Source organism: Neomonachus schauinslandi, chromosome 7, assembly GCF_002201575.2.
Source record: "Neomonachus schauinslandi chromosome 7, ASM220157v2, whole genome shotgun sequence".
NCBI lineage: Eukaryota > Metazoa > Chordata > Mammalia > Carnivora > Phocidae > Neomonachus > Neomonachus schauinslandi.
Window position 1 is genome coordinate 109,616,487 of NC_058409.1, and position 24,096 is coordinate 109,640,582.

The 24,096-nt window shown below is 47.1% G+C and overlaps 1 protein-coding gene across 1 annotated transcript in view; it reads left to right on the forward strand.

The window, feature by feature from the left end:
* The window catches only part of PDE6A (phosphodiesterase 6A), a 58,332-nt gene that overhangs the window by 29,830 nt on the left and 4,406 nt on the right, over positions 1-24,096 (forward strand). Inside the window, exons 9-19 of the mRNA XM_021697017.1 lie at positions 1,732-1,881; positions 2,430-2,573; positions 4,418-4,483; positions 4,678-4,824; positions 5,705-5,812; positions 7,670-7,779; positions 9,268-9,355; positions 9,547-9,647; positions 10,056-10,163; positions 22,588-22,651; positions 22,935-23,009. Of these exons, the coding sequence (XP_021552692.1) occupies positions 1,732-1,881; positions 2,430-2,573; positions 4,418-4,483; positions 4,678-4,824; positions 5,705-5,812; positions 7,670-7,779; positions 9,268-9,355; positions 9,547-9,647; positions 10,056-10,163; positions 22,588-22,651; positions 22,935-23,009 (1,161 nt within the window). The remainder of the gene's footprint in view (positions 1-1,731; positions 1,882-2,429; positions 2,574-4,417; positions 4,484-4,677; positions 4,825-5,704; positions 5,813-7,669; positions 7,780-9,267; positions 9,356-9,546; positions 9,648-10,055; positions 10,164-22,587; positions 22,652-22,934; positions 23,010-24,096) is intronic.

Below are 24,096 nucleotides of genomic sequence, written 5' to 3' on the forward strand. Positions count from 1 at the left end.
GTAGCCTGAGTAATTTTTCGAAACTCAGGCTGCATCAAGTAACTTCTCTGCTTAAAAATCCTTAATGCTTTCTTGTTTGGCTTTCAATAAAACCTGTCTCCTTATCATGGCCTTCAGAAGGAAGGGGTTCCCCGAAGGTTAGGTAGAGACTTGGGGGGAAGGCAGAGCTGGAACTCCTGTTCCCTGACCAACAGCCCCTTGCTCTTTGGGCTGTAATCTGCATCCTCCTGGAGTCACTTTCCCACCAGGTGCTGAGTTCCAGTGTTACTGAAATCATCATTATCCTCATCACCATCTCACCACCTTAAGAATCTTAGAACTTTGGAATTGGAAGACTCTCCAAGTACAGGAAGCCTTCCTTGATTTCCTTCCCTCCTCTGGCTCCCCCAGAACGATAAGAAACTCCCCACCTGCTGTGCAGTTGCTCGCTTACCTTCCAGATTATGAGCAACCTGAGGATAACTTTTGTGCCTCATTTGCCTTGGTTTTTTCGATTTCTAGCTCAGTTAAACGTTTAATATTTTACGAATCCATGAGAAAAGAGCCTAGAAATGACCTAGTCCAGTCATTGCCATGTTATAAATGATAAAAGTGAGAGGCTCAGACAGAGGGGAAATGACTCACAAAGGGACACCTTACGACTGACCGAGATATTTCAGCTCCCTTGTCTCATTTGTTCCGTGAGCCAGAGATTCTTGCTACCATCCCCATCTACAGATGAGACAATTGAGGCCCACTGAGATAAAATGACAGGCCAAAAGTAACCCAGGAAGTCACGTCAAGAGTCAAGAGACAGGGACACCTGGGTGGCTCAGATGGTTAAGCGTCTGCCTTCGGCTCAGGTCATGATCCTGGGGTCCTGGGATCGAGTCCCGCATCAGGCTCCCTGCTTCTCCCTCTGCCTCTGTCTCTTATGAATAAATAAATAAAATCTTAAAAAAAAAAAAAAAACAGAGTCAAGAAACAAACAAACAAGATCTTTTTTTTTTTTTTTTAAAGATTTTATTTATTTTTTAGAGAGCGAGCGAGAGAGAAACAGCATGAGAGGGGAGAGGGTCAGAGGGAGAAGCAGGCTCCCCGCTGAGCCGGGAGCCCGATGTGGGACTCAATCCCAGGACCCTGGGATCATGACCTGAGCCGAAGGCAGACGCTTAACCATCTGAGCCACCCAGGCGCCCACAAACAAGATCTTTAATGATGGCTTTGTTAAGCCCTTTCCAGCACTGGTAGCGTGTGGGAGACACCGTGAATGAGAGACTCTGAACGATCAGAAGCAGGTGAAACACTCCAGATTACCTTAACCTCTTCTCAGAGCAGGCAGGTGGAAAACAAAGCACAGAGCCCATCATTAAGCCAAAGGTTTTGTTGACATAGCCACAATCTGCTTTGTTTACCACCTATCCACAGACCCTAGTTGTTTTGCAGTTTTCATTTTATAGATATTACCTGGAAAGCACAGGCACTTTTTAAACAGACCTAAATAGCTGGCATGGCAGAAAGTCTGAAAGTTCTGACTCACAGAGGCTGGTGAACTATATGGTATTTAAACTCATTGGAACCCCTCTGCTCCTCCTCTGTTGTTGCATATGTTGTTGATAACAAGCAGACAGAATTATTGTTCCTTTGTCCTTTTCTGACTGCTATTTCTAGGGCCAGTTCTGGCCAGACTTCTGAATGAAAGGTCCTCCTGAACAGTAACAGATTTGTAACCTACTCTGGCTTCTCCTGTAGAAAGAGCCTCTGGATGAGTCCGGATGGATGATTAAGAATGTCCTTTCTATGCCAATTGTGAACAAGAAGGAAGAAATTGTTGGGGTGGCCACGTTTTACAATCGCAAAGATGGGAAGCCCTTTGATGAGATGGACGAGACCCTCATGGAGGTATGGTTTGGGAGCAGGCCTTTGCCATTGGGTTGCAGCATTGGCTTGTTGCCAGCATGTGGGGGGCCCTCACTTGGGAAGGGGTGGGAGCTTACCTTTTCGATGCGACTCTGACTCAGCCTAAATGTCCGCTCTCTTTGCTCCCACTTCTGCACTACCATGTGCTGTCAGAGAAATCCACATTCTCTTTGAAACAAATTTTACTTAATAAACTTTACCTCTTAGCATTTTTAGGATCATGGCAAAAATGAGCAGAAAGTACAGAGTTCCCATATGCCTCCTGTTCCCACATGGGTACACATACTTGGGTAAAGTTATTACAGATAAGAATGATGCTTTATGTGTGTTGGAACTTTATTTTAAAGTGCATTCCCATCCATTGTTTGATCTTCATCCTCACACCATCTCTTCGAGGAGGGCAACACCCAGCTGATCAAACCCATCGTACAGCTGAGGAAATGGAATCCTGGAGTCTTGCCCTAAGTTGCAAAGACAGGATCAAGCCTGGATGTTCTGCCTCTGGATGTTCTTCTTTTCTTTCCTTTCAGTCTTTGGCTCAATTCCTGGGCTGGTCCGTCTTAAACCCTGACACCTATGAGTCAATGAACAGACTTGAAAACAGGAAGGATATTTTCCAGGACATGGTAAAATACCATGTGAAGTGTGACAATGAAGAAATCCAGAAAATCCTGGTGGGTAAAGTTCTTTTACTGTTTCTGCTCTAGCAGAAACACCCTTGGTACGTGGCCAGAGCAATACTCAAGCTCCATGAAGGCAGACACGAGTGGGCTGGCCTTGCACAGGGATATCCCGGGCCCCTCACATTCAACGGATGGATGGATGGCTCCACGAGTACCAGCGACTCATACATAATGGCTGATCTGTGTGGCTTGGCGACAGCTGTCCTTTGCATGCCACCTCAGTCTTAGGGCCAGATCTTGGCTTAACAGCTCTGGAAACTCCATTTTTCACTGTGCTGAGGGCTGACTTGGTAGTAGAGATGGAGTCACCCAACCACAGCACCTACTCTGAGAGGAAGCTCTCTCTGATAGCCCGATGGACAATGGTCAGTTTCTCAGAGACTCCCTCCATGGGGCCAGCTCACTCAGAAACCCAATCAGATCACAGAGGAGTTTGGTGAGCAAAGAAGTATGACAGAAGGAGTTAGATGTTAGTAGGGAGTCCTCACATAGTTTCATCACTTTACAGTTTATAAGGCAATTTCACAGTGTATTGTTTGATGCTCACAACAGCACACTAAGGTGGGCAGGGTAAGTGTTTCTATCCCTGTTGTAGATATGAAGAAACTGAGGTCCAGAAGGGGGAAGTACCTTGTCCCCTAATCACCCAGCTCATTAAATAGTTCTCGTTTAACCTTTATCAGGATAATGAGCAAATTCTCTACTATTCTTATGAACAGGGGCTGCCTCATGGGGTAGTGAGCACCCTGTCAAGAGAGGTATCCAAGTAGAGGCTGGGTGATCATTTATCAGGGATGCTACAGAGGAGAGTCCTACCTGGGGTAGGAAACTGGATGAGGTACTTTGAAAGATATATGGTGATTAGTGACTCATCATTCCTGGAATTTTGTTCTCAAAGAGATCATGATCTTAGAAGTCAATTGAGTTAGCCAAATGGCATTGGATAAGATGTCCAGCTGAGCTCCCAAGACCTTGCTTATAGATCTCACAAGTTGAAACAATACAGGCCAATGTTTTCAGAAGTGATTTCTTAAGCTCGGAAGATATCACAACAAATTTGATCATTTCATCCCAATCACTGATAAATTCAAAGGAGAAATCATCTAGTTTGGATGAATTGACTCATGGTTTGCTTGTCTCAGTCCATGATTTCAGCCAAGTGATGGATATGTGGGCCCTCTGGCAGCATAGCCTCAGGGAACCAGTGAAAAGTGAATAGATTATGCTCTGGGTCAAGAAATCAGAAGCAAGAAACTGGGTCCAGGTCCCCCCTCCTCTGGCACATGCATGGTACAATAGGCCCGGGGAAGGAAGAAACTTGCCCCAAGTCACACAGTAAGTGAGAGGAAGAGCCAGGACCATGAGCAAGACCTTCTGACTCCAGTCAGTAATAGAAACAATAAGAATATCAGCAACATTATTTAATTCTAGTGTTTGCTATGTGCCAAGAACTGCACTGAGGGACTTACGTGCATTATTTCATCTAGCTGTATACATGTTTTTTCAAAATGACTTGGCATAAATCTAATCTTAATTCACCAGTTAAGTACTTTTATTATCCCCATTTTACAGGTGAGAAAATGGAGGGGCGTTAAGCAGCTCTGCTACTAAGTGGCAAAGCTGAACTTGCAGGCAGGTCCCCACGGCCGGAAGCCCAGGACTTTGATTTTGCCCATCAATGAATGGTGAAGGGCAGCCTCTCTGAGTTGGTGGCCCCCGCTGCAAGCACTTTGGAGGAAGGAGGAGAATGGAAATGGAAAAGTGGAGCCATATTCAGACCTCAGATGTAGTAACCGATTTTTTTTCTCTCTCTCTGCTATTTTGGGCACTGGCAGAAAACCAGAGAGGTGTACGGGAAGGAGCCTTGGGAATGCGAGGAAGAGGAACTCGCTGAGATCCTGGTGAGCAGGGCAGAACCTCGCAGGCTGCGCCCTGAGCATGCGCAGGGCAGGGGGCTGCCTCGCAAAGCACGCCCCTTGCCCACCCTGCTCTGATCCTCCTGGCAGACCTGGGATGGGGCCAAGGCTGGGGGCTGCCGGGGAGGGGCCCACGAACCTTCAGGTGCCCCAACCCCTGGACGCCCCTCCTTATACAGCAAGGAGAGCTGCCAGATGCAGAGAAGTTCGAGATCAGTAAGTTTCACTTCAGCGACTTGCCCCTCACGGAACTGGAGCTGGTGAAATGTGGGATACAGATGTACTATGAGCTCAAAGTGGTGGACAAATTTCACATTCCTCAGGAGGTAAGGTCAAAATAAACCTCTTCTGATTCCTTTTTTCTTCTTGCTTGCTTTTTTTTTTTTTTTTAACTCAATCTGTAAACAGTGCACCCTCAGCTTTGAGGCTATAAAGCATTAGTCATGTTGCACAGGTGAGTCATTTATCAGGAAAGAGACACCCAGTTCCTCTGAACTGTGGTGTTCTGGGCGTGCTGGATTCTCAAGGTGGCTTGTGAGGCACTGAGTTCCCAAGGCATGAATGGGAACTAATAGCGAAACAAGGGTGGGAATTGTGGGTCAATTTAGACAGGACTTTTCCCCTGCAGGATTCCTTACAGCCTACTGTGAATCTAGGGGCCTGGGGACGGACGACGGGGAAGGGGGGGCTGGGGTGGGGGTGGGGGTTAAGCTCAGAATTTCCCAGACTTGTTTGATTCAAGCAGCGGTTCTCCAAGTGCTGCCCCAAACCACAACAGCACTACCTGCGAATGTATCAGAAGCACAAAGTCTCCGTTGTGCACGCGTGCGCGCACACACACACACACACACAAACATGCATTCTCCTAGCTCTAGTGAATCAGAAAGTGTGTGTTTTAACAAGCCCTCCCGGTGATTCTGATGGGCACTCACGTTGGAGAACCACTGACTTAAAGGCCCCTTTTGTTTTCCTCCCCGGTAGCTCTCCGGGACCCAGTTTGGGAAACACCGATGACGCTCCATTAGCGGGGTTAGTGGAGGGTCTCACACGCACCTGGTTTCCCAACAACGTCCATTTTGCTCGTATTTAGCCGTTTGCAAAGTACTCTGCCAGCGTTCCCGCAGCTGTTGCTCACCCGCTCGGCCCCGGGTCGGGGGGCGGGGGGGCAGGGCCTCCCAGGCCTCACTCCCGCGCCCGTGTTCGCAGGCCCTGGTGCGGTTCATGTACTCGCTGAGCAAGGGCTATCGCAGGATCACCTACCACAACTGGCGGCACGGCTTCAACGTGGGACAGACCATGTTCTCCTTGCTGGTGGTACGGCGGGGGACGGCAGGGGACGGCGGCGGGCGCTTCCGGCCCCACCGGATGACCTCCCACCAGCGCCCGGAAGTAGTCGCTTTGCTCTGGCTTCGGTGCTTTAAAAAAAAAATGGCGCGAGAGGAGCACACGCTTAGCCTACGTGACTTCCGAGCAGAGTTGTATAAAATAAAAAGTGAAGGAAAGCGCAGGCTGCCCACAACGCCAGTGCGGTTATTTAGAGATAACCATGGCACAGCTCCTTCCAAATCCTCTTCTAGAAGCATCGAGACCTATTTTTACACACGCAGACACACAGAGTGTCTGTTTATATCCAACTGAATAGTTATATCCTAGAACATGTTTCTTCATTTGAAAAACTATACCAATCACATTCTCCATATATTTAATTTTTTATTGTGGTTAAATATACATCACAGAAGACTCCCTGTTGTTTTTTTTTTTTAAGACTTTATTTATTTATTTGACAGAGAGACAGCGAGAGCAGGAACACAAGCAGGGGGAGTGGGAGAGGGAGAAGCAGGCTTCCCGCTGAGCAGGGAGCCCGATGTGGGACTCGATCCCAGGACCCTGGGATCATGACCTGAGCTGAAGGCAGACGCTTAATGACTGAGCCACCCAGGCGCCCAGAAGATGCCCTGTTTTAACCGTTTTCAGGTGTATGGTTCAGTCAGGGGTATTAAGTACGTTGTTCACCATGTTGTGCTACCATCACGGCTATCCGCCCCTAGAACTTTTTCATCTTCCCCAATAGAAACTCTGTCCCCATCAAACAACAATTCCCCCTTTTCCCTCTGTCCAGCCCTGGTGATCACTCTCCCCTTTCTGTTTCTATGAATTTGACTACCCTAAGTACCGCATGTACCCTAAGTACCTCGGACAGTATCAGCCCTTCTGCATCTGACTTCTTTCACTCAGCATGATGCTTTCGAGGCTTATCCATGATATCGTGTTATGGCCGCATAGTATTCTGCATTGTTCAAATACACCAGGATATCTTTGCCAAGCCCCCTACTGTTAGACACAGGGCTCGTTGTCGACCTTTCGCTGTTACAAACACTGCCACGGTGTCCTTGGATGGATATACCTGTGTGTATTTGTGTCAGTCTTTTCGGCTCAGAGAGTTCAGAGATTCATATTTCATGTAGAATGTTTCCCATCCAGATTATGATGCAAGTCTCTGGCCTTGTCCAGCCCCCCTCCTCCTCAGGTCTTCCCTCATGGCTGGAATGGTGGGGCAGGATGGGCACTAGGGCCTCAAGGCAGGAATTCTGGCCAGGCCACCACAGAAGATGACAGTGACACCGCTGAGACTTGATTTATTTCTTAGAGTCACAGAGTCAGCATCACCTCTCCAGAGCTCTTCCCCAACCCATTCTCCAACACCCAGCATAAACTAGAAGTATTTGAAGGAGGCTCAGGGAAAGATTCTTCTGGGCTGTGCTTAAACCAGGGGAGGGTCTGTTTTGCCAGTCTGGGCATGTTCAAAAGCCCTCCAGATCCTAAAACCTGACAGCTGCAATTTCTCAACTATCTGTCTAGTCCAGTGCACCCTACCTCCAGTAGGCAGATTGGGATACTGAGGCCCAGAGGGAGGCTGGACCAGTTAAGATCGCTCAGAACTAGGGTGACCAACCATCCCCGTTTGCCTGGGACTGTTCCACTTCTAGTATGGCAAGTCCCATATCCTTGAAAAAACCCCCAGTCCCAGACAAACATCTGGTCAAACTATTGTGCCAGGGACAGAGCCAAGGTCAGCCCTGTGTTCCCAAGCTCCAGGCCTCCCCCTCACATCTGCTCCGCTTCCAACCCCTGTAAGGAAGGAATGAGTGGCACCTCTGATTGCTCTTCCAGACTGGAAAGCTGAAGCGATACTTCACGGACCTGGAGGCCTTGGCCATGGTCACCGCTGCCTTCTGCCATGACATTGACCACAGAGGCACCAACAACCTCTACCAGATGAAGTGAGTCGGCCCTCACTGTCCCCCTTCTCTGCCTCCCGCTCCCAGGATTCATTACCCAGACCTGAAAGGCTCTCAGGCAGATTCACTGGCCAAGGGAAAGTCCCACGGTCCACAGCTTCTTACTTCCTCCTGCCCTGTGCGTCTGGGTAAACTCCAGTGACAGACAGAATAATGACCCCCAAATATGTCCATGGCACCATGCCTGGAACCTGGGAATATGTTGCCTTATATTCAAAAGGGACTTCAAAGATGTGATTAAAGATCTTGAAATATAGGGATTATCCTGGGTTATCCAAGTGGGCCCCATATAGTTAGAAGTGTCCTTCTAAGAGGGAGGCAAGAGGTTAGAGAGGAGAGAGGATACCGCACTGTTGGCGCTGAAGATGAAGGATGGGCTACAAGCCAAGGAAGATAGGTGGCCTCTAGAAGCTAGGAGGCAAGGGAACAGATTGTCCCCTAGAGCCTCCAGAAGGAAAGCAGCTCTGTGGACCCATTTTAGACTCTGAACTCCAGAGCTATAAGATAATAAATCTTTACTGTTTTAAGCTATTAAGTTTGTGGTAATTTGCTATCACAGCAATATATGAAACTCCCTCCCTCTCTGCCTCCCTACCTGCTGAATGAATTTAAGCCAAATGTTAGTAACTGACACTGGCTCACTCACTCACCTTGTATTTGTAATGCTCCTAATATAAGTGTGGTAGGTCCTGTGCTAGACAAAGGAGGTACCATGGTAGCAGACACAGTCCCTGTCCTCACACAGCTTACATTCCAGACAGCCTCTGAAACATGGTCCTTGCACCATGGTCTTGGCGGACCTTCATAACCACCTTGTAGGCTGGGTAGATCAGGGACTAGTGTTATACTCATATTGTGGAGGAGGAAACTGAGGCCTCTGCCCAGGGCCCACAGCCTGTAAGTCATAAACAAGCCCTAGAACATGCTGCTCTGAGGCTAGAGGTCGTGTTTACACTTTACCTTATGGGAAGCTAAATATTGAGCTCAGTGCTTGGCACACAGTAAGTGCTCAACAAATATATATTGAATAAAGACATGAATAAACACACCACTTGTGGGAATTCGTAGCTTCTCCTGAGACTCAAGTATTTCATCAAGGCCTTGTGATCCTTAAAGTATGGCCCAGGGCCAATGTCCATGAATGAGTACAGGGAACCCAGAAATCTCTAAAATTGCCTGTGGCGTTGTATGTGTGTGTGCCTTTGGGGCACACGCTATTCAACGGCCTCTCTAAGGAGTCCATGAGCCCAGAGAGGCTCGGAATCAGCTGTGGAGAAAGCTAAAGCCTGAGATTCAGGAGACCTGATGTCTAGTCTTCTTTCCCACTATCTCACCGTGTGACAAGCTCCTTCTCAGTGCTGGCCGTCAGCCTCTCTGCCTGCAGAATTAGGAGGGGGCAGGACTGGATGACGTCTTTAACCTTCCTCTTGGCCATTCCATACTGATTGTGTGTGTGTGTCTCCCATTCAGATCCCAGAACCCACTGGCCAAGCTCCATGGGTCCTCCATCTTGGAAAGACACCACTTGGAGTTCGGCAAAACATTGCTGAGAGATGAGGTAGGATGGGTGGAGGGCCCTCTGCATTGCCTGCCGGGAGCCCCCATCTCACAAGAAGCCTGAGTGTGGCCGGGCAGCACTCTTCCCATCTGCCTGGGCTGCCTCTCCCACCATAGGGGGTCACCATCGGTAGTTGCGTGACTATCCTGCCAGCATCACTTCTCACATCTCTTCTACGGTTTTCTCTTTAGAGCCTGAATATCTTCCAAAATCTCAATCGCAGACAGCATGAGCATGCAATCCACATGATGGATATAGCAATCATTGCCACAGACCTCGCCCTGTATTTCAAGTTGGTATTTCTTTTCGTTTTAAGAACAAGAATAACAATAACAATGACTATAATAATAAACACCATAGATCCAATTGATTTAATATGTTCTGTGTGCCAGGCACAGCTCTTGTGCTATGAAACAGTAACTCTCACTGCAATCCTGGGAGTTAGATATTCTCACTCCCATTGTATCCATGAGACGCTGAAATCCAGGGAGAAAATTGGCTAAGTAAGATCCAGGTAATACATTGGTGACAGAGTCTAGGTGAGAACCTAGGTCTTCACTCCTGGGCCTTGGTTCTTTCCACCTTGTTTTGTTAATTATGTTGTTTTCAGAAGCCTCTGTCTGAAACAGCCAATGTTAGAAGCCCCGGGGTTTGCCTTATTCTAAGACGAGCTCCTTTAACGAACTGGTGTGTTTTGCAGGAAGAGGACAATGTTCCAAAAGATCGTGGATCAGTCTAAGACATATGAAACCCAACAGGAGTGGACGCAGTACATGATGCTGGAGCAGACACGAAAGGAAATCGTTATGTGAGTAAGACAGGGCTTAACCCCTGATTTCCCTAAGCCGGGGGTCCCTGAGGTGAGATGCTGCGCTGACAGGCCTTGCTGTCCTCAAGGGAGCCCTGGGACACTTGCCATTTTAGAGGCTGCCAACATCTGAAAACAATGAAGTTATGCCCAAACGGAATTGCAGAAACTATGGTATATGTTTAATTTTTATTTTAACACTAAAACGTAAGATAATATTGTTTTATTTCTCTGGATACAAAAAGCACTGTACTTGAAGTATTTCTATCATAAGATTCAGAATTTGGGTGGTAACGTGATACGGCTTTAAAGATTTTGATAAAACACAAAGCATTACACCAGTTATGATTTGAGTGATACCTATGTGTCACTCAAAATATGTAGGCTTAATTTTTTTTAGCATTCCTTTATATGTGGCAATGTCCTACAATATAGCTCTGCTATTCACAAATCAGGTACATGATTTATATTAAATTTCTAGTGCCTTGCTGGCATGAGGTCTGGTAATGGGACTCACATTTGAGTTTTTAATGAATATGTTCTTCCAGTTGCCTCAGTGTGATTCACCTCAAATGATGATGGGGTGAGAAGTGTAAATTTGAGGCCCTTTGTGACTAGGTGGCCCAAGCCAAATGGTCTCCTGGCTCCCCTGTGATGAGTCCTAGGTATCGACGGTCAGGGAAGAGAAGGCTTGACCCCATTCCAAAGGAAGTTATCAGGTTTTATCTCCAGATGCTTCTGTGGAGATGAGGTGTGATTAAACCACAAATGTTGCAAGTCTCTGCAACAGAGAAGAGGTGGCTGCCGGGACAGGCTCTGGGAAGAGGGGCAAATGGCAAGCTGCCCTTCCCTCAGCCTTGCGGTTGTCCAACCAAGCAGACCCCCTGATCTTGAGGAGCTGTGCGACCTGCCCCCACTGAGCAAGGGGGTGCACTCAGGCTATGGCTGTTCCCAAGAGCACCAGGCGCTGCCTGACTGGACATTTCAAAATGGAGCAGCGGAAAAATCGAACAAGTGAGAAGCACACCCTATTCTTGGATAAGGGCACTTAGTATTAAATGTTGTCTATTCTCCCTAATTAATGATTCATTCAAGGTGAGTCCAAGGAAAACATCAACTTTATTTCAGGGATCATTAGGAAGCAATGCCAAAATTCTTATGAGGAATATGTAAGCAAGAATAGCCGAAAATTCTGAAATACAAGAGTAATGGTAGGAAGAGCAGAACTAAAGGCAGTTTAGTCCTAGACATGAGTAGGACAGGTCAATGGGGGCAGCTCGAAAGACTATGCCTGTGTTAAAAGTGGATTTTGTAGGCACCTGGCTAGCTCAGTCGGAAGAGCATGCAACTTTTGATCTCGGGGCTGTGTGTTTGGCCCCCGTGGGGTGTAGAGATATAAATAAAACTTTTTTTAAAAAGTGGATTTTATACCAGTGAAGAAAGGGATAAGTGCATAAATGATGTTGGGACCGTGAGGTAGTCTGATGGGTTTTTTTTCCTCCATTTCTTGGTGGACCCAGACTGGGTGTCCTACAAATTTAACCCCATTCGGACACTGTCTATATGGAGATAGCATTAGAACGCACAGGTTAAGGGCTAGTCCCACAAGACTGCCACACTGCAGACACCAAATGCAAGTCAAGGTTGCTACTTCTGCTTCTGACCACCTGGCTATAAATTGGAGGTTTCCACAACCCCATCCTTGGGTTCTATTAATTTGCTAGAGTGGCTCACAGAACTCAGAGAAACATTCCCTAGTATCTACCAGTTTATTATAAAGGATGCAGAAGAACAGCCCAGTAAAGAGATACGTAGAGCGAGGTTCAGAAGGGTCACTAGCATGGGAGCATCTGTCCCTGTGGAACTGGGGTGCTCCACCTTCCCTGCAAGTGGGTGCTCCACTAACCTGGAAGCTCATCAAATCGCCATTGTTTGAGCATTACAGAACTTAATCTACAGTTTCCCCCACCCACACCCTTTCACAGAGGTTGATGGGTGGGGCTGAAAGTTCCAGCCCTCAATTTCCTTGGATTTTCTGGTGTCCAGTCCCACCCTGAGCCTTTCTAGGGACCCCACACTAAATCATGGTCATTAGCCTAAACCCATAGTGGGCTTTCTAGGAAGGACACTGCTGTCACTCAGGAAATTCCAAGGGTTTGAGAAGCTTTGTTCCAGGAACCAGAAACAAAGACCAATGATATTTTGTATGATACGATAGGTGATCACAAAGCCGGGTCGCTATCTTACTCCTATAGCAAAATAAGTTCCAGATGAATCAAGGATCTTAAAATAATGAGAAAACAAACCAAAAAAAAGGAAGAGAGGGAAAAAGGCATAGTAGAATTAAAAAGAATAAATTCAGAGGGAGCTTTTCTAAGTGTGACATAAAATTCAAAAGTCATAAATAGATTGATAAATTTAACTACATAAAAATTAGGGATTTCTGCACAACACATGTAAGAATGCATAGCTAAAGTCAGAAAGCAGGTGATAAGCTGGGAAATGTATCCAACAGAACTTTTGACAGAAAAAGAGCCCATTTCTTTAGTAAATAAAGTGTTAATACAATTCAAGAAAAAGACTAATCCAGTAGAAAAATGGGCAAAAGGCTCATTTTTCCCAGACATTTCCCAGAAGAGGAATTACAGAGGGAAGCAAACATATGAAAAGACGATGACCTGACTCACAATCAGAGAAATGCAAAATAAAACCGCAGCGAGATAGAATTTTTTCACCCCTCCAATCAGCCAAGATGAAAACGTTTGCAAGCACACGGTGCTGGGCAGAATGAGGGGCAGCAGTAATCTAATCGCGTCCACTGCAGCGGGAGGGTCAATAGATGCAGCCTCTGTGGGTGGCGGTTCGGGTCCAGCTGTAAATACCCATCCTCTGACCCAGCAATCCCACGGGCAGGATTCGCCCTCCAGCTACTGTCCCCAACGTGTGCCAACGAGGTACAATTGTATCCACCACTAGTTGACGCAGCCTTATTTGTAATCGCCAAACAGACTGAAAACCAGTATCCACTGATGGGGGAACAGGTCAGCTATGTCACAGGACGTTCATACAACAGGATGTGAGGCAGGCTTTCCAGAGAATGATAGGGAGGATTTCCCAGATACGATGTTTAATTTAAAAAAAAGAAAGAAAGAAAGAAAAAAGGGCAGAGGCAGGACTTCAATCCCTGCAAAAGCCAAGGGAGTTTTAACTGGAAGTCTTCAAACTGAGGTACACATACCCCTCCCACCCCCACTCCCAGCCCAGGAGGTGAAGCATCGTCAGTCCCCTTACTCTTCTCCCTCCTTACAAAATAAAGTCTTACTCAGGCCTTCTCTCTCTCTCTCTCTCTCTCTCTCTCTATATATATATATGTATATATATATAAAAGGCATAACAAGGCATTAGAGAAAGAGAGTTCTGTACTGGATTGTACAGTGGGGCAACAGGAGCTAAGGCATTTTTTATTTAACAATCTTACTTCCTTCAGAGAATGTACCATTGTCCAGGGATGCCCACCTGATATCAGGGCAAAGGGGCATCAAAGTAAGTACTGAGAGTAGCAACACACATTTAATCTGTGCCATTTTCTATCATCTGTCTATCTATCTATCTATCTATCTATCTATCTATCTATCTATCTATCTATTATCTATCTATCTATCTATCTATCTATCTATCTATCTATCTATCTATCTGGCTACCATGTATCTGTTCTACCTACATACCAATCTATCTACCTGCGTCTACCTTTCTTAGAACTGAGAATAAAAAAATAAGATGGATGACACTGGAATACATTCTAACATGCTTATTTGAATTGGAAAATAAAATTGGATTCTTTCTGACAAAAACACGTCTGATCTGCTTGCTTTACTGGACAGTAACAGACAGGCATTTCCAATTATGTTACATGGCAAACATTTCCGTAAATTAAACGAGTCAAATCTGCAACTGCAAAGTTTTGATGAAAAGTTAAAACTTGTTAGAAAGCACTTTATAAAAAATATAACACTGGAAGATATGTTTAAATTAGTAATGTCTTAACTGACCTCACCCATTCTGAGGATCTTGGCTTAAACCAGAATGCCACAGAGAAAGTGTCCAGGGTGTAATTAATAGTCATATTAGAAGCCTTGGTGAAATCTTTATGGTATGCTTCCAGAAAATTGAGGAAGTGAGTGATTCAAAGGTTTGCTTAAACAAAATTGAAGGAGAACCTAATGGAATTGTCAGCTGATAATCATTCAGAAGAATGATCGCAGTATACTTTTTAACAGTTAATTTGGAAGAATTGAGTGACATTGCTGTAACAAAACTTCCATTCCCAAGGCTTGTAATTACTTGCATCTATAAAAAGAAAAAACTGGCATAAAACACATGCTAAACCCTATCTTAATCTAGCAATAAGAAATATTCATTCATTAACTGATTTTTTTTTAAAGATTATACTTATTCAACTGACAGAGAGAGCGAGCACACAAGCAGGGGGAGGGACAGAGGGAGAGGGAGAAGCAGACTCCCCACTGAGCAGGGAGCCCCATGTGGGGCTCAATCCCAGGACCCTGGGATCATGACCTGAGCCAAAGGCAGTTGCTTAACCGACTGAGCCACCCAGGTGCCCATTAACTGATTTTTTAAATAAGCCTCATCCTGTCTCATTAAGAGATGAATTTCCAAAAAAATTTACCTTGAGCATTTAATAATTATTTCTAAAAACAGGCAATATATCTTTGTTGTATTGGTTAACTGTGTAATAATAAAAAGTGCCCCCCCCAAAAGTTTTCAGTACTTGGAGGCCTATGGTCAAAGAAAAAAATCTTTAGTTATATCATTTCAGTTAATGGGCGTATTTGGTTGCAGGTAAGTGTGAAATGGCGATCAATGATCATTGATATACATATATGTACTTGCATATATACACATGTAAACACACACACACAAATATAAAACATTAGGATGGGGCGCCCGGGTGGCTCAGTTGGTTAAGTGTCTGACTCTTGGTTTCAGCTCATGTCATGACCTCATGGTCATGAGATCAAGCCCCATGTTGGACTCCATGCTCGGTGGGGAGTCTGCTTGGGATTCTCTCTCTCCCTCTCCCTCTGCTTCCCCCCAACACTCCCTCTCTCTCTCTCTCCCATATAAATAAATAAATCTTTAAAAAAAAATTAGGATAAAATCTGTGGGTGAAGTCAAGTGGAGATACAAGCTTATGGATAAAAGGAAGGATGTAAAATTTTAAACTCTTAAAGAAAAGCTTGTTGGGGCACCTGGGTGGCTCAGGTCATGATCCCAGGGTCCTGGGATTGAGCCCCACGTCGGGCTCCCTGCTCTGCGGGAAGCCTGCTTCTCCCTCTCCCACTCCCCCTGCTTGTGTTCCTGCTCTCACTATGTCTCTCTCTGTCAAATAATTAATTAATTAATTAATTAATTAAAAAAAAAGAAAAGCTTGTTTATGTATTTTTAAATGGTTGATGGGCCAAAGGTTGGCATGAAACTGCTATGCCATTTAGATTCCTTTGTATATAGAGAATGATGTAACAATTTCATTTTTAAATGCCAATGTTTATAATGTGCTATAAATTAGATCCTTTGCAAATATTTAAGCATATGATGAAATTGTCAAGATGTCAACTTAAAAACACATAAGAGTGTAAATATTTCTCAAAATTCTTCACGTAGGCACTCATTGACCATTTGAATGCCTGTAAATCAGGTTTCTCAACCTTAAGGTTAGTGTTTATACTGCTGAAATCTGGGGACAACTCTGCTGTGGAGAGCTGTCCTGTGCATTGTAGGATGTTTAATAGCATCCCTGGTCTCTCCCTACAAGATGCCAGTAGCAGCCTCCTCTTTAGTTGTGACAATCAAAAATATCTCCAGACATTGCCAAATATCCCCTAGGGGCAAAATATAGTCCCTGACTGAAAACCACTGCTGTAAAGCAGTCTTGGGGTCCATCAATGACATATAATTAGACCTTCCCACGTGGGTAGAGAGTGTGGCTATTACACAATGAAGGGCTTTGGCACCCACAGCCTGGGTTCAAGTCCCTGCTCTCTCACTTACTGCTTGGTGTGACCTTGAGCAGGTTAATTCACCTCTCCGTGCCTCAGTTTCCTCATCTGCTCAAAGAGCATGAAAGATCCTACCTCCTAATTCTACCTGATGGATTATCATGGGATTTGAGCTGGGGCATGGAGTGCTGTGCAGTATTGCTCACAGCACATAGTGGTGTTGGGAGCTTACTGGGCTTTAATAAGATGTGTTTGTTCTTTGTGCCCAGTTCCCAGACACAGAGCTCTAAAACCCTTGGAATGTTCCAAGCGGTAGGAGTGATAGGAGTGTCTTTTGTTCTAATGAGGTGACTCTGGGTGGGTTCCTGGAAGGCTTCAGGATGGGGGCTGATCACCAGGAAGACCAAGCCATGATTAGAAGCTTGGAACTTTCAGCCCCACCCTCAATCTCTGTGCAGAACAGAGGGGCTGGAAACTGAGTTAGTCACCAATGGCCAGTGATTTAATCAATCATGCTTACATAATCGAAATCTCTAAACAACAGAGTGCGAAGAGCTACTGGGTTGGTGAACACATCGAGGTGCTGGGAATGTGACACGTCTGAAGAGGGCGTGGAAACTCTGCATATGCCCCACTCCCACCCCATCCCTTCTCCTGTGCCTCTTGTCCATTGGCTATTCCTGAAGTGTATCCTGTAAGTAAAGCGTTTCCCTGAGTGTTGTGAGCTGTCCTAGCAAATTTTTGAATCCGAAGGCAATGTTTGTGGGAACCCCCGACTTTGTAGCCAAGTTGGACAAGAGTGTGGGTAACCGGAGGACCTGGTATTTGTGACTGACGTCTGAAGTGAGGGCAGTCTTGTGGGGACTGAGCCCTTAAGCCTGTGGAATCTGACAGTTGGTGTCAGAATTGAATCCTAGGACACGAAGTTGGTGTCAGAATTGGTTGCTGTTAGGAAAACACTCAACACTCCCCTCCCCCGCCCCGTGCTTCGATGAACTTGGAGGGCTCCTGTCAGTGAGCCTCATCCAGTCTGAGGTCCACACCTAACCCCTTGACACAACCTAAACCAACCGGCCTTTTCTAGCTGCATAGCTAGTTCTTAGGTGACCCTACTTCAGGATGGTGACTTCAGGCTGAGGTGTGAAAGTAACTCTCGAAGGAGGGTGTGACTGCCCATTCCTCACGAAAGCCCACACGTCTCCACTTAATTTCCAGTTTCGCTCCTCACAGTCTGACCAGACCATGAGTTGGAGGGGCTTCGGGATCCTCCAGCGCTGGGGTGTGAGGCCTGCCACCTGCGTTTGTACCACCCATGAGCGAAAATGCCTATTCCATTTTTAAATGATTGGGTGGGAAATAATCAAAAAAAGATTTCCTGGGGCGCCTGGGTGGCTCAGTCATTAGGCGTCTGCCTTCGGCTCAGGTCATGATCCCGGGGTCCTGGGATCGAGCCCCCGCATCGGGCTCCCTGCTTGGTGGGCAGCCTGCTTCTCCCTCTCCCGCTCCCCCTGCTTGTGTTCCCTCTCTCACTGTGTCTCTCTCTGTCAAATAAATAAATAAGCTCTTAAAAAAAAAAAAAAAGATTTCCTGACAAAAAGTATAAGAAGTTCACATTTCAATACCCATAAGTAACATTTTACTTTTCTACAGATGGTCACATTATGATTTTGGTGGGTCCTAGACACTTTTGCCTCTGTGGCTTCTTCCTCCATTAAAATAAATAAATAAATAAAATGGTATTTTATGATTGTGCTGGTATAAAGACAAATTAATGCGGGCTGAATTCACTCTTACATCTCCATCATTATTATATTATTTTTTTCTTCTGACTTGAAAATAAATTAAAATTCAAATATTGTCACAGGCCCCTAAAAGTATCCTGCGCCCTGGGCCCTCTGCCTTTACTTACCTCCGGCTGCTTTCACGTCACGATGCCAGAGTCGAGTAGTTGAAACAGAACCCACATGGTCCGCAAAACTGAAATTATTTACTGTCTGGCCCTTTATAGATTAAGTTTGCCAGCCCTGGCCTAGTGTTTTGCAAATGAGAGAGTGAGGACTTACCTAGTGTCACATGCGCATAACTGGAGCATCAGGAACTGGAAACCTTCACCCTCTCCCTCTCCTGCACACCCACAGCTTTCTCAGGCTTCCCTAGGCCCTCCCTGGCAGGCCACACCCTCCAGGCCCAGTGCAATTCCAGGAGTGTCTAAATGCCCTGCCGGGTGGGCTGGGATGCTTTCAGAGGCCAGCCAGTGGTCGGGGAGAAGCGCCACTGAGCCGCACAGCCTTGCAGAAGAGAGATCTGCCTTGACGATCGGCCAGGTGAGCAGGAGCTCAGCTTGCTTCCATCAGCAAGCCCTGCGCACCTGGGCGACCGTGGTTAACGTGATGAAGGTGATGATAAAGAAAATGAGGACAATGTGCGCACTCACAGGATCATCTTATGAGATGGTCACAGTAGCCCGTAGGACGCATGTATTACATCGAACCGTATGAAATTGTTGACTTTTGATTGTTTTTGACCCACAAAATCAGAATTTCATGATGCAATCTAATATGATTATCTCCTTTTACAAAGCAACAGACAGAGGCTCAAAGACATGAAGTCACTTGCCCTGACACAGCAAGTAAGGAGAAGAGCAGAGATCTAGTTGCTCTGATTCCAAAGCCCTGCCTGGAACTTTTTTTTTTAAGATTTTATTTATTTATTGGAGAGAGAGAGAGACAGAGATAGCGAGAGACAGCAGAAGCAGGAAGGAGAGGGAGAAGCTGAGTGCAGAGCCTTGGGATCATGACCTGAGCCGAAGGCAGATGCTTAACCAATTGAGCCACCCAGGTACCCCCCTGCATGGCATTTTATAGACTGTTCTCCATTCATTCCATGCCCTCCTCCTCTTGATGTCTCTTGCTTACCCAGAGGCTAAGGTTCACATGTCTCCACATACAAAGTCTTTGTGACTTTTGCTCTCTTCTGCCTGGTAAGCCCGTTGTCTTTTGCCCTCCCCCATGCCACCACCTCCCTCTTCCTGACTATGCACGTCTCATCTATCCCCACGCCCTGTTGAGTTTACTTCTTAAACACCTTGCTTATCCGGACACTTGTCCCGGTCCTGCAATGGCTTCCTGGCTGGGCTCACTGCTGGTGTTCCTGTTCCCTCCCCACTAAAGCCATGGTGACCCTGTAAAATGCAAATCTGATTGCTTCAGGCTTCTGAAGCAACTCTCCTTCGGAGGCTTTTCCTGTTGTTCTTGGCATGAAGACGGTCCCCCGGTACCGCCCCGGCTCTGCGGGCCTGCCCTGGCTGTCCCCTGGGCCTCGTCTTCCCCCCATTTCCTGCTGCTTCCTGAGCTCCTCCAACCTTCTAGCTCTTTGAATGTGCCAGGCTTCCTTCCACCAGGGCCTTTGCACTGGATGTTCCCTCTGCTGGGAATGTGTTTGCCCACCCACTCCTATACCAAATGGACAGCTACACTGTCTCCAGACCTCAGGTCCCGGTCACTTCGGTGAGGGAGCCCTCCCTGACGGTTCAGACCTGTTCTCCGAGAATCGAATTCCTTTCCCCCAGAGAATGTTTACACATTCACATCCATTAGTGTGGTAAATGCGTGACTCCCCAGTGCGTGGGTAAGCTCTCTGACAGCAGGGAGCCTGTGAACCAGCTCTTGCCTGTCGTCTGCATATGGGTACAGGGTGGAGAGATGGAGGCTCCCTACAGTCCCTTCCTGGACAACCTTCTGCCCTGGGCCATCCTGCGTACTCTCCACTGCATCTCTGCTTACTGTACCCTTTCTCGGAGAACTCCTATGCACCCCTCAGGACCCCGCTCCACTGTCATCTCTTGCATGCCCCCTGACCTGAGCTAGTTGCTCTCACCTTCGGATTTTTTTTTTCCCTCTTAAAACTTGTACTTCTTTCTGCCATCTCCCTTAGCATATTGTGATGACAACTTTTTGCTGTCTATTCTCTGAGTGCCTGTGAGCTCTCTGCCAGACTCTCTGGATGCCCAAGACCTAGCGTAGCACCTTGGCCCCACAGCACCTAAGGAGATGGTGCTGAAGTGAATGCAGTGCCTTGTCTTTAGGGCACGAGGCTTTGGATTTGCTTTTCTGGTGCCCAGAGGTCCTCACTCTCCTGCTCCCCCATTCCCAGGCCCACAGACTCTGTCTGTAAAACACCGGGTGTGTTTCCCCAGCTGTGGGAGTCATTTTCACACCAACTCTCCCGCCAAGGAAAGTAAACATCCAGTGTTCTCCTGAAGCCACACCTACCCGTGGACTGAAAGTGTGGACACTGACGGGTAACAGGAAGCCGGGGACTCCGGTGTGCACGGCCAGACATTCATTTGCTTAGTTTATTTGAGGGTAGCAGGTCTCCGACACTTGAGAGGAAGCAGAGGCACATATTTTGAAGCTATTACAAAGCATGAAGGTGTTTCAAAAGAAATGTATGCAGTTCTGAAAGCTTATTTACTTAATCCTACGAATTTTCGAGGGTTAACTTGATGAGAGATAACTAAACCTGTTAGTATTTCATGAATAACTCTTTACTGAAGTGTAGTCGACACACAATGCTACATTGGTTTCAGGTGTCCACCATAGTGATTGGACCATTCTGTAGGTCATGCTGTGCTCCCCACAAGCGTAGCTCCCGTCTGTCACCATCCGACACTGTGACAATACTTCCCTATGCTGTGCCTTTCGTCCTCCTGACGTATTCATCCCTCACTAGAAGCCTGGCTTCCCATTCGCCTTCCCCCCTTTTGCACATTCCCTCAGCCCCCTCTCTTCTGGTGACCACCAGTTTGTTCCATGAGTAATTCTGAAGGCTTCCCAGACCAGCTTATATAAATTATGCCAGATACAGCTGGTTAACTGTAAAATCATCCAAATAGCAAGACCCCCAGCCTTCTCCAACTAGCCCCTCTCCCCAGCCCCTGCCCACCTGCCTCACCAAGTCTCACCAAATCAGGTGGAGCCCACCAAGGCGGCTTGACCAGCAGACACAGCGGCAGGTCAGGCCCTGCTGCCCTCCCCGGAATCACCACAGCAAATCCTCTCCTTCCTCCCCACGCCCTCCATTCTGCACCATCCTCCAGGTGCTGCCAGCCTGCTTTCCTGCAGCACAGCTTGAAAGAGGTCATGACCTGGTCCTTGACCTTCAATAGCTCTCCACTGCTTCTCGGATACAGTTTCCATTTCCCAGCAATGTCCACACCACACGAGCCTGGATCCCCACCCCGTATGTGCATGTTGCTGTGCCCCCAGCTCTGAAACACCCTCTCCAACTCCCCCCTTCCTCCAGTTCTTTGTCTCTGTCCCCTCCTTCTCTGTCTTCTACTCTACCTACCTAGGTAATAATACCTGTCTTACCTTCTTCCTATTATTGTGAAACTGCTTTAAGAGTTTATCTTTCCATTCTTTCTGTCCCCAATCCCTCCCTCTACTTCTTCATGCAAGGCTTCCTGAAATGACTGACGTGGTACTTCTTATACCATGCATTTTTAATGGGGGTGCTATCACTGCCCACCCCGGGCAAAAAGCAGTTCCTGGAGGTGAAGCAAAAAGCCTTAGGTAGGGGCGCCTCGGTGGCTCAGTCGTTAAGCATCTGCCTTCAGCTCAGGTCATGGTCCCAGGGTCCTGGGACCGAGCCCCGCATCGGGCTGCCTGCTCAGCGGGAAGCCTGCTTCTCCCTCTCCCACTCCCCCTGCTGTGTTCCCTCTCTCACTGTGTCTCTCTCTGTCAAATAAATAAATAAAATCTTTCAAAAATAAAAAAAAGCCTTCGGTGTTAAGGTGACCTGTGGCCCTCCAAACAGATACACAGTGTGTCTATGGTATTAAGATTTCATGGTGGAGTGATTACAGAAAAAATGTGTATAGAGGCTGTTTGATGTGGAAGGTGGAAGATGATGAGATAAAGCTTGAGAAACACTGGTCTCCACTAGACAGGAGAGAAAGAACTCTGAAGAGGTGCTGAGACTGAAATGAAATCGATGTTTCAAAGTACCTAGAACAGTGCGTGTCACGTAAGAAAAACCCAATAGATGTTCACGATTATCGCCAGTATTTATTGTGCACATACTATGTCCGGGCCTTCTGCTAAGATTTTTTATACACCTTATCTCATCTAATCTTGCACCCATTTTATGAGGAAAGTACCATTATTATTACAGATAAGGAAACTGAGGCTTACAGAGGTTGGTTTAATTGCCCCATGCCAATCTGCTGGTAATTGACAGAGGCAGGATTTTAACCTCTGTCTGGCTTCAAAGTCCGACCTCCAGATGCAATGCAGCAGTGACCCCATCCTTGCAATGTGGTGCAGAAAAAGGACAGAAAGTTGGAATTAACCAGCACCTGCAGCCTTAATTAGCTCTGGGCTGATGGATGGTGTCCTTGTGTGCAGGGCCATGATGATGACCGCCTGTGATCTCTCAGCCATCACCAAGCCCTGGGAGGTGCAGAGTAAGGTATGGAGCCCTCCTGACCTGAGAGGAGGGGAGTCCCGGCATCATGACAGCAGCCGATGTGGCTTGGACTCCCAGTTCCAGAAGCAGCCCACCTTCGCCTCATCCGCCAAGACACGGAAACCACTTTAGTGCCTCTCCAGTGATGACGACAAAGGGGGAGGCGAGGCAGGGGTGGGGGTTAAGTTTCGCTGAGCTGGAAACCTAGGAAGGGTGGGAGCAGGGGTAGGAGGATCTGGGCTGGGGCTTGACTTTGTCGGCGGGGGGCGGGATCTGCCTATTGCAGGTAGCTCTGCTGGTTGCCGCCGAATTCTGGGAACAAGGTGACCTTGAGCGCAGTGTGCTGCAACAGAACCCCATTGTGAGTAGGGGTTGGGGGGGGATGTCAGCCTGATGTTGAGTGTGTATGATCTTATCCTGATAGACAGATGTTCCCCCTGACATAGGCATGTGTGATCTTACCGTAGAGATGACCTTTTCCTAATGCACTGGTTCTCAAAGTATGGTCCCCATACCACCATCAACCTCATTACTTGGGAACACATTAGAGATGAGAATTCACAGGCCCCCTCCTAGACCCACCTAAGCAGCGACTCTGGAAGTGGGCTCGGCAAATGTGTGCCGTCCTAAATCATAAGCCCTCCTCAAGTTTGGGTACGTATCCTTGGCTCCCTCAGCTAAGTAGAGGTGGACAAGGGGACCCCAAAACAGATTTCCTCCCGGTTCCAACAGTCTAGGAGGCCACCTCCCCAGGCCCTGTGTTAACAGTACAGAGCGTACAAGGGGAAGACCTTGGCAAGCTGAGCACCCATCAACACTGAAAGTAGGCTTGGCTAGGACAGTCACCGAGACGAAGAGCCCAGTGAGAGGTTCACTAAGGCCTTGAGCAAGGGCAGGGCTGGGAAGCAGAGGCGGGGTAGGAGGGAGCTGACATTCTGAGGACAGAGCCATTGATGGAGATGGGGATGGGTGAAGCCTGGGGCAGTGCTGAGGATGCGGGGGCACCCACGTGAGGCTTGGGCAGGGCCGAAGGGAGAGCACAGGCAGTGGGGGGTGTGCAAGCCGAGTGCAACTGAGCAGGGAGCGTCCCGACCTGAGTAGCACGGGGCCACGGATTTGGATCTCTCTTCTTTCTTCTCTGCATTTTAACACGTAGAGGGTCTAGTGAACGAACTCCAGAGACCCATCAGCCAGGTTCAACCACCACCACTAGAGACAGCCATTCTTGTTTTATCTATCCCTCCACCCTCAGGCATTTTCTTATCTTTTGGTTGAAGTATTTTAAAGTAAATTCCAGATGTTATCATTTTTTCCATAAAGACTTTAGTGCGGGTCTCTAAGAGATAAGAAAAGCCCGTGGGGCGCGCAGGCACGCATACACCCCAATATCATTGTGACGCTCACAAAATTAGAAATAATGCTGTATTATCATCTAATCTCTGTTCATT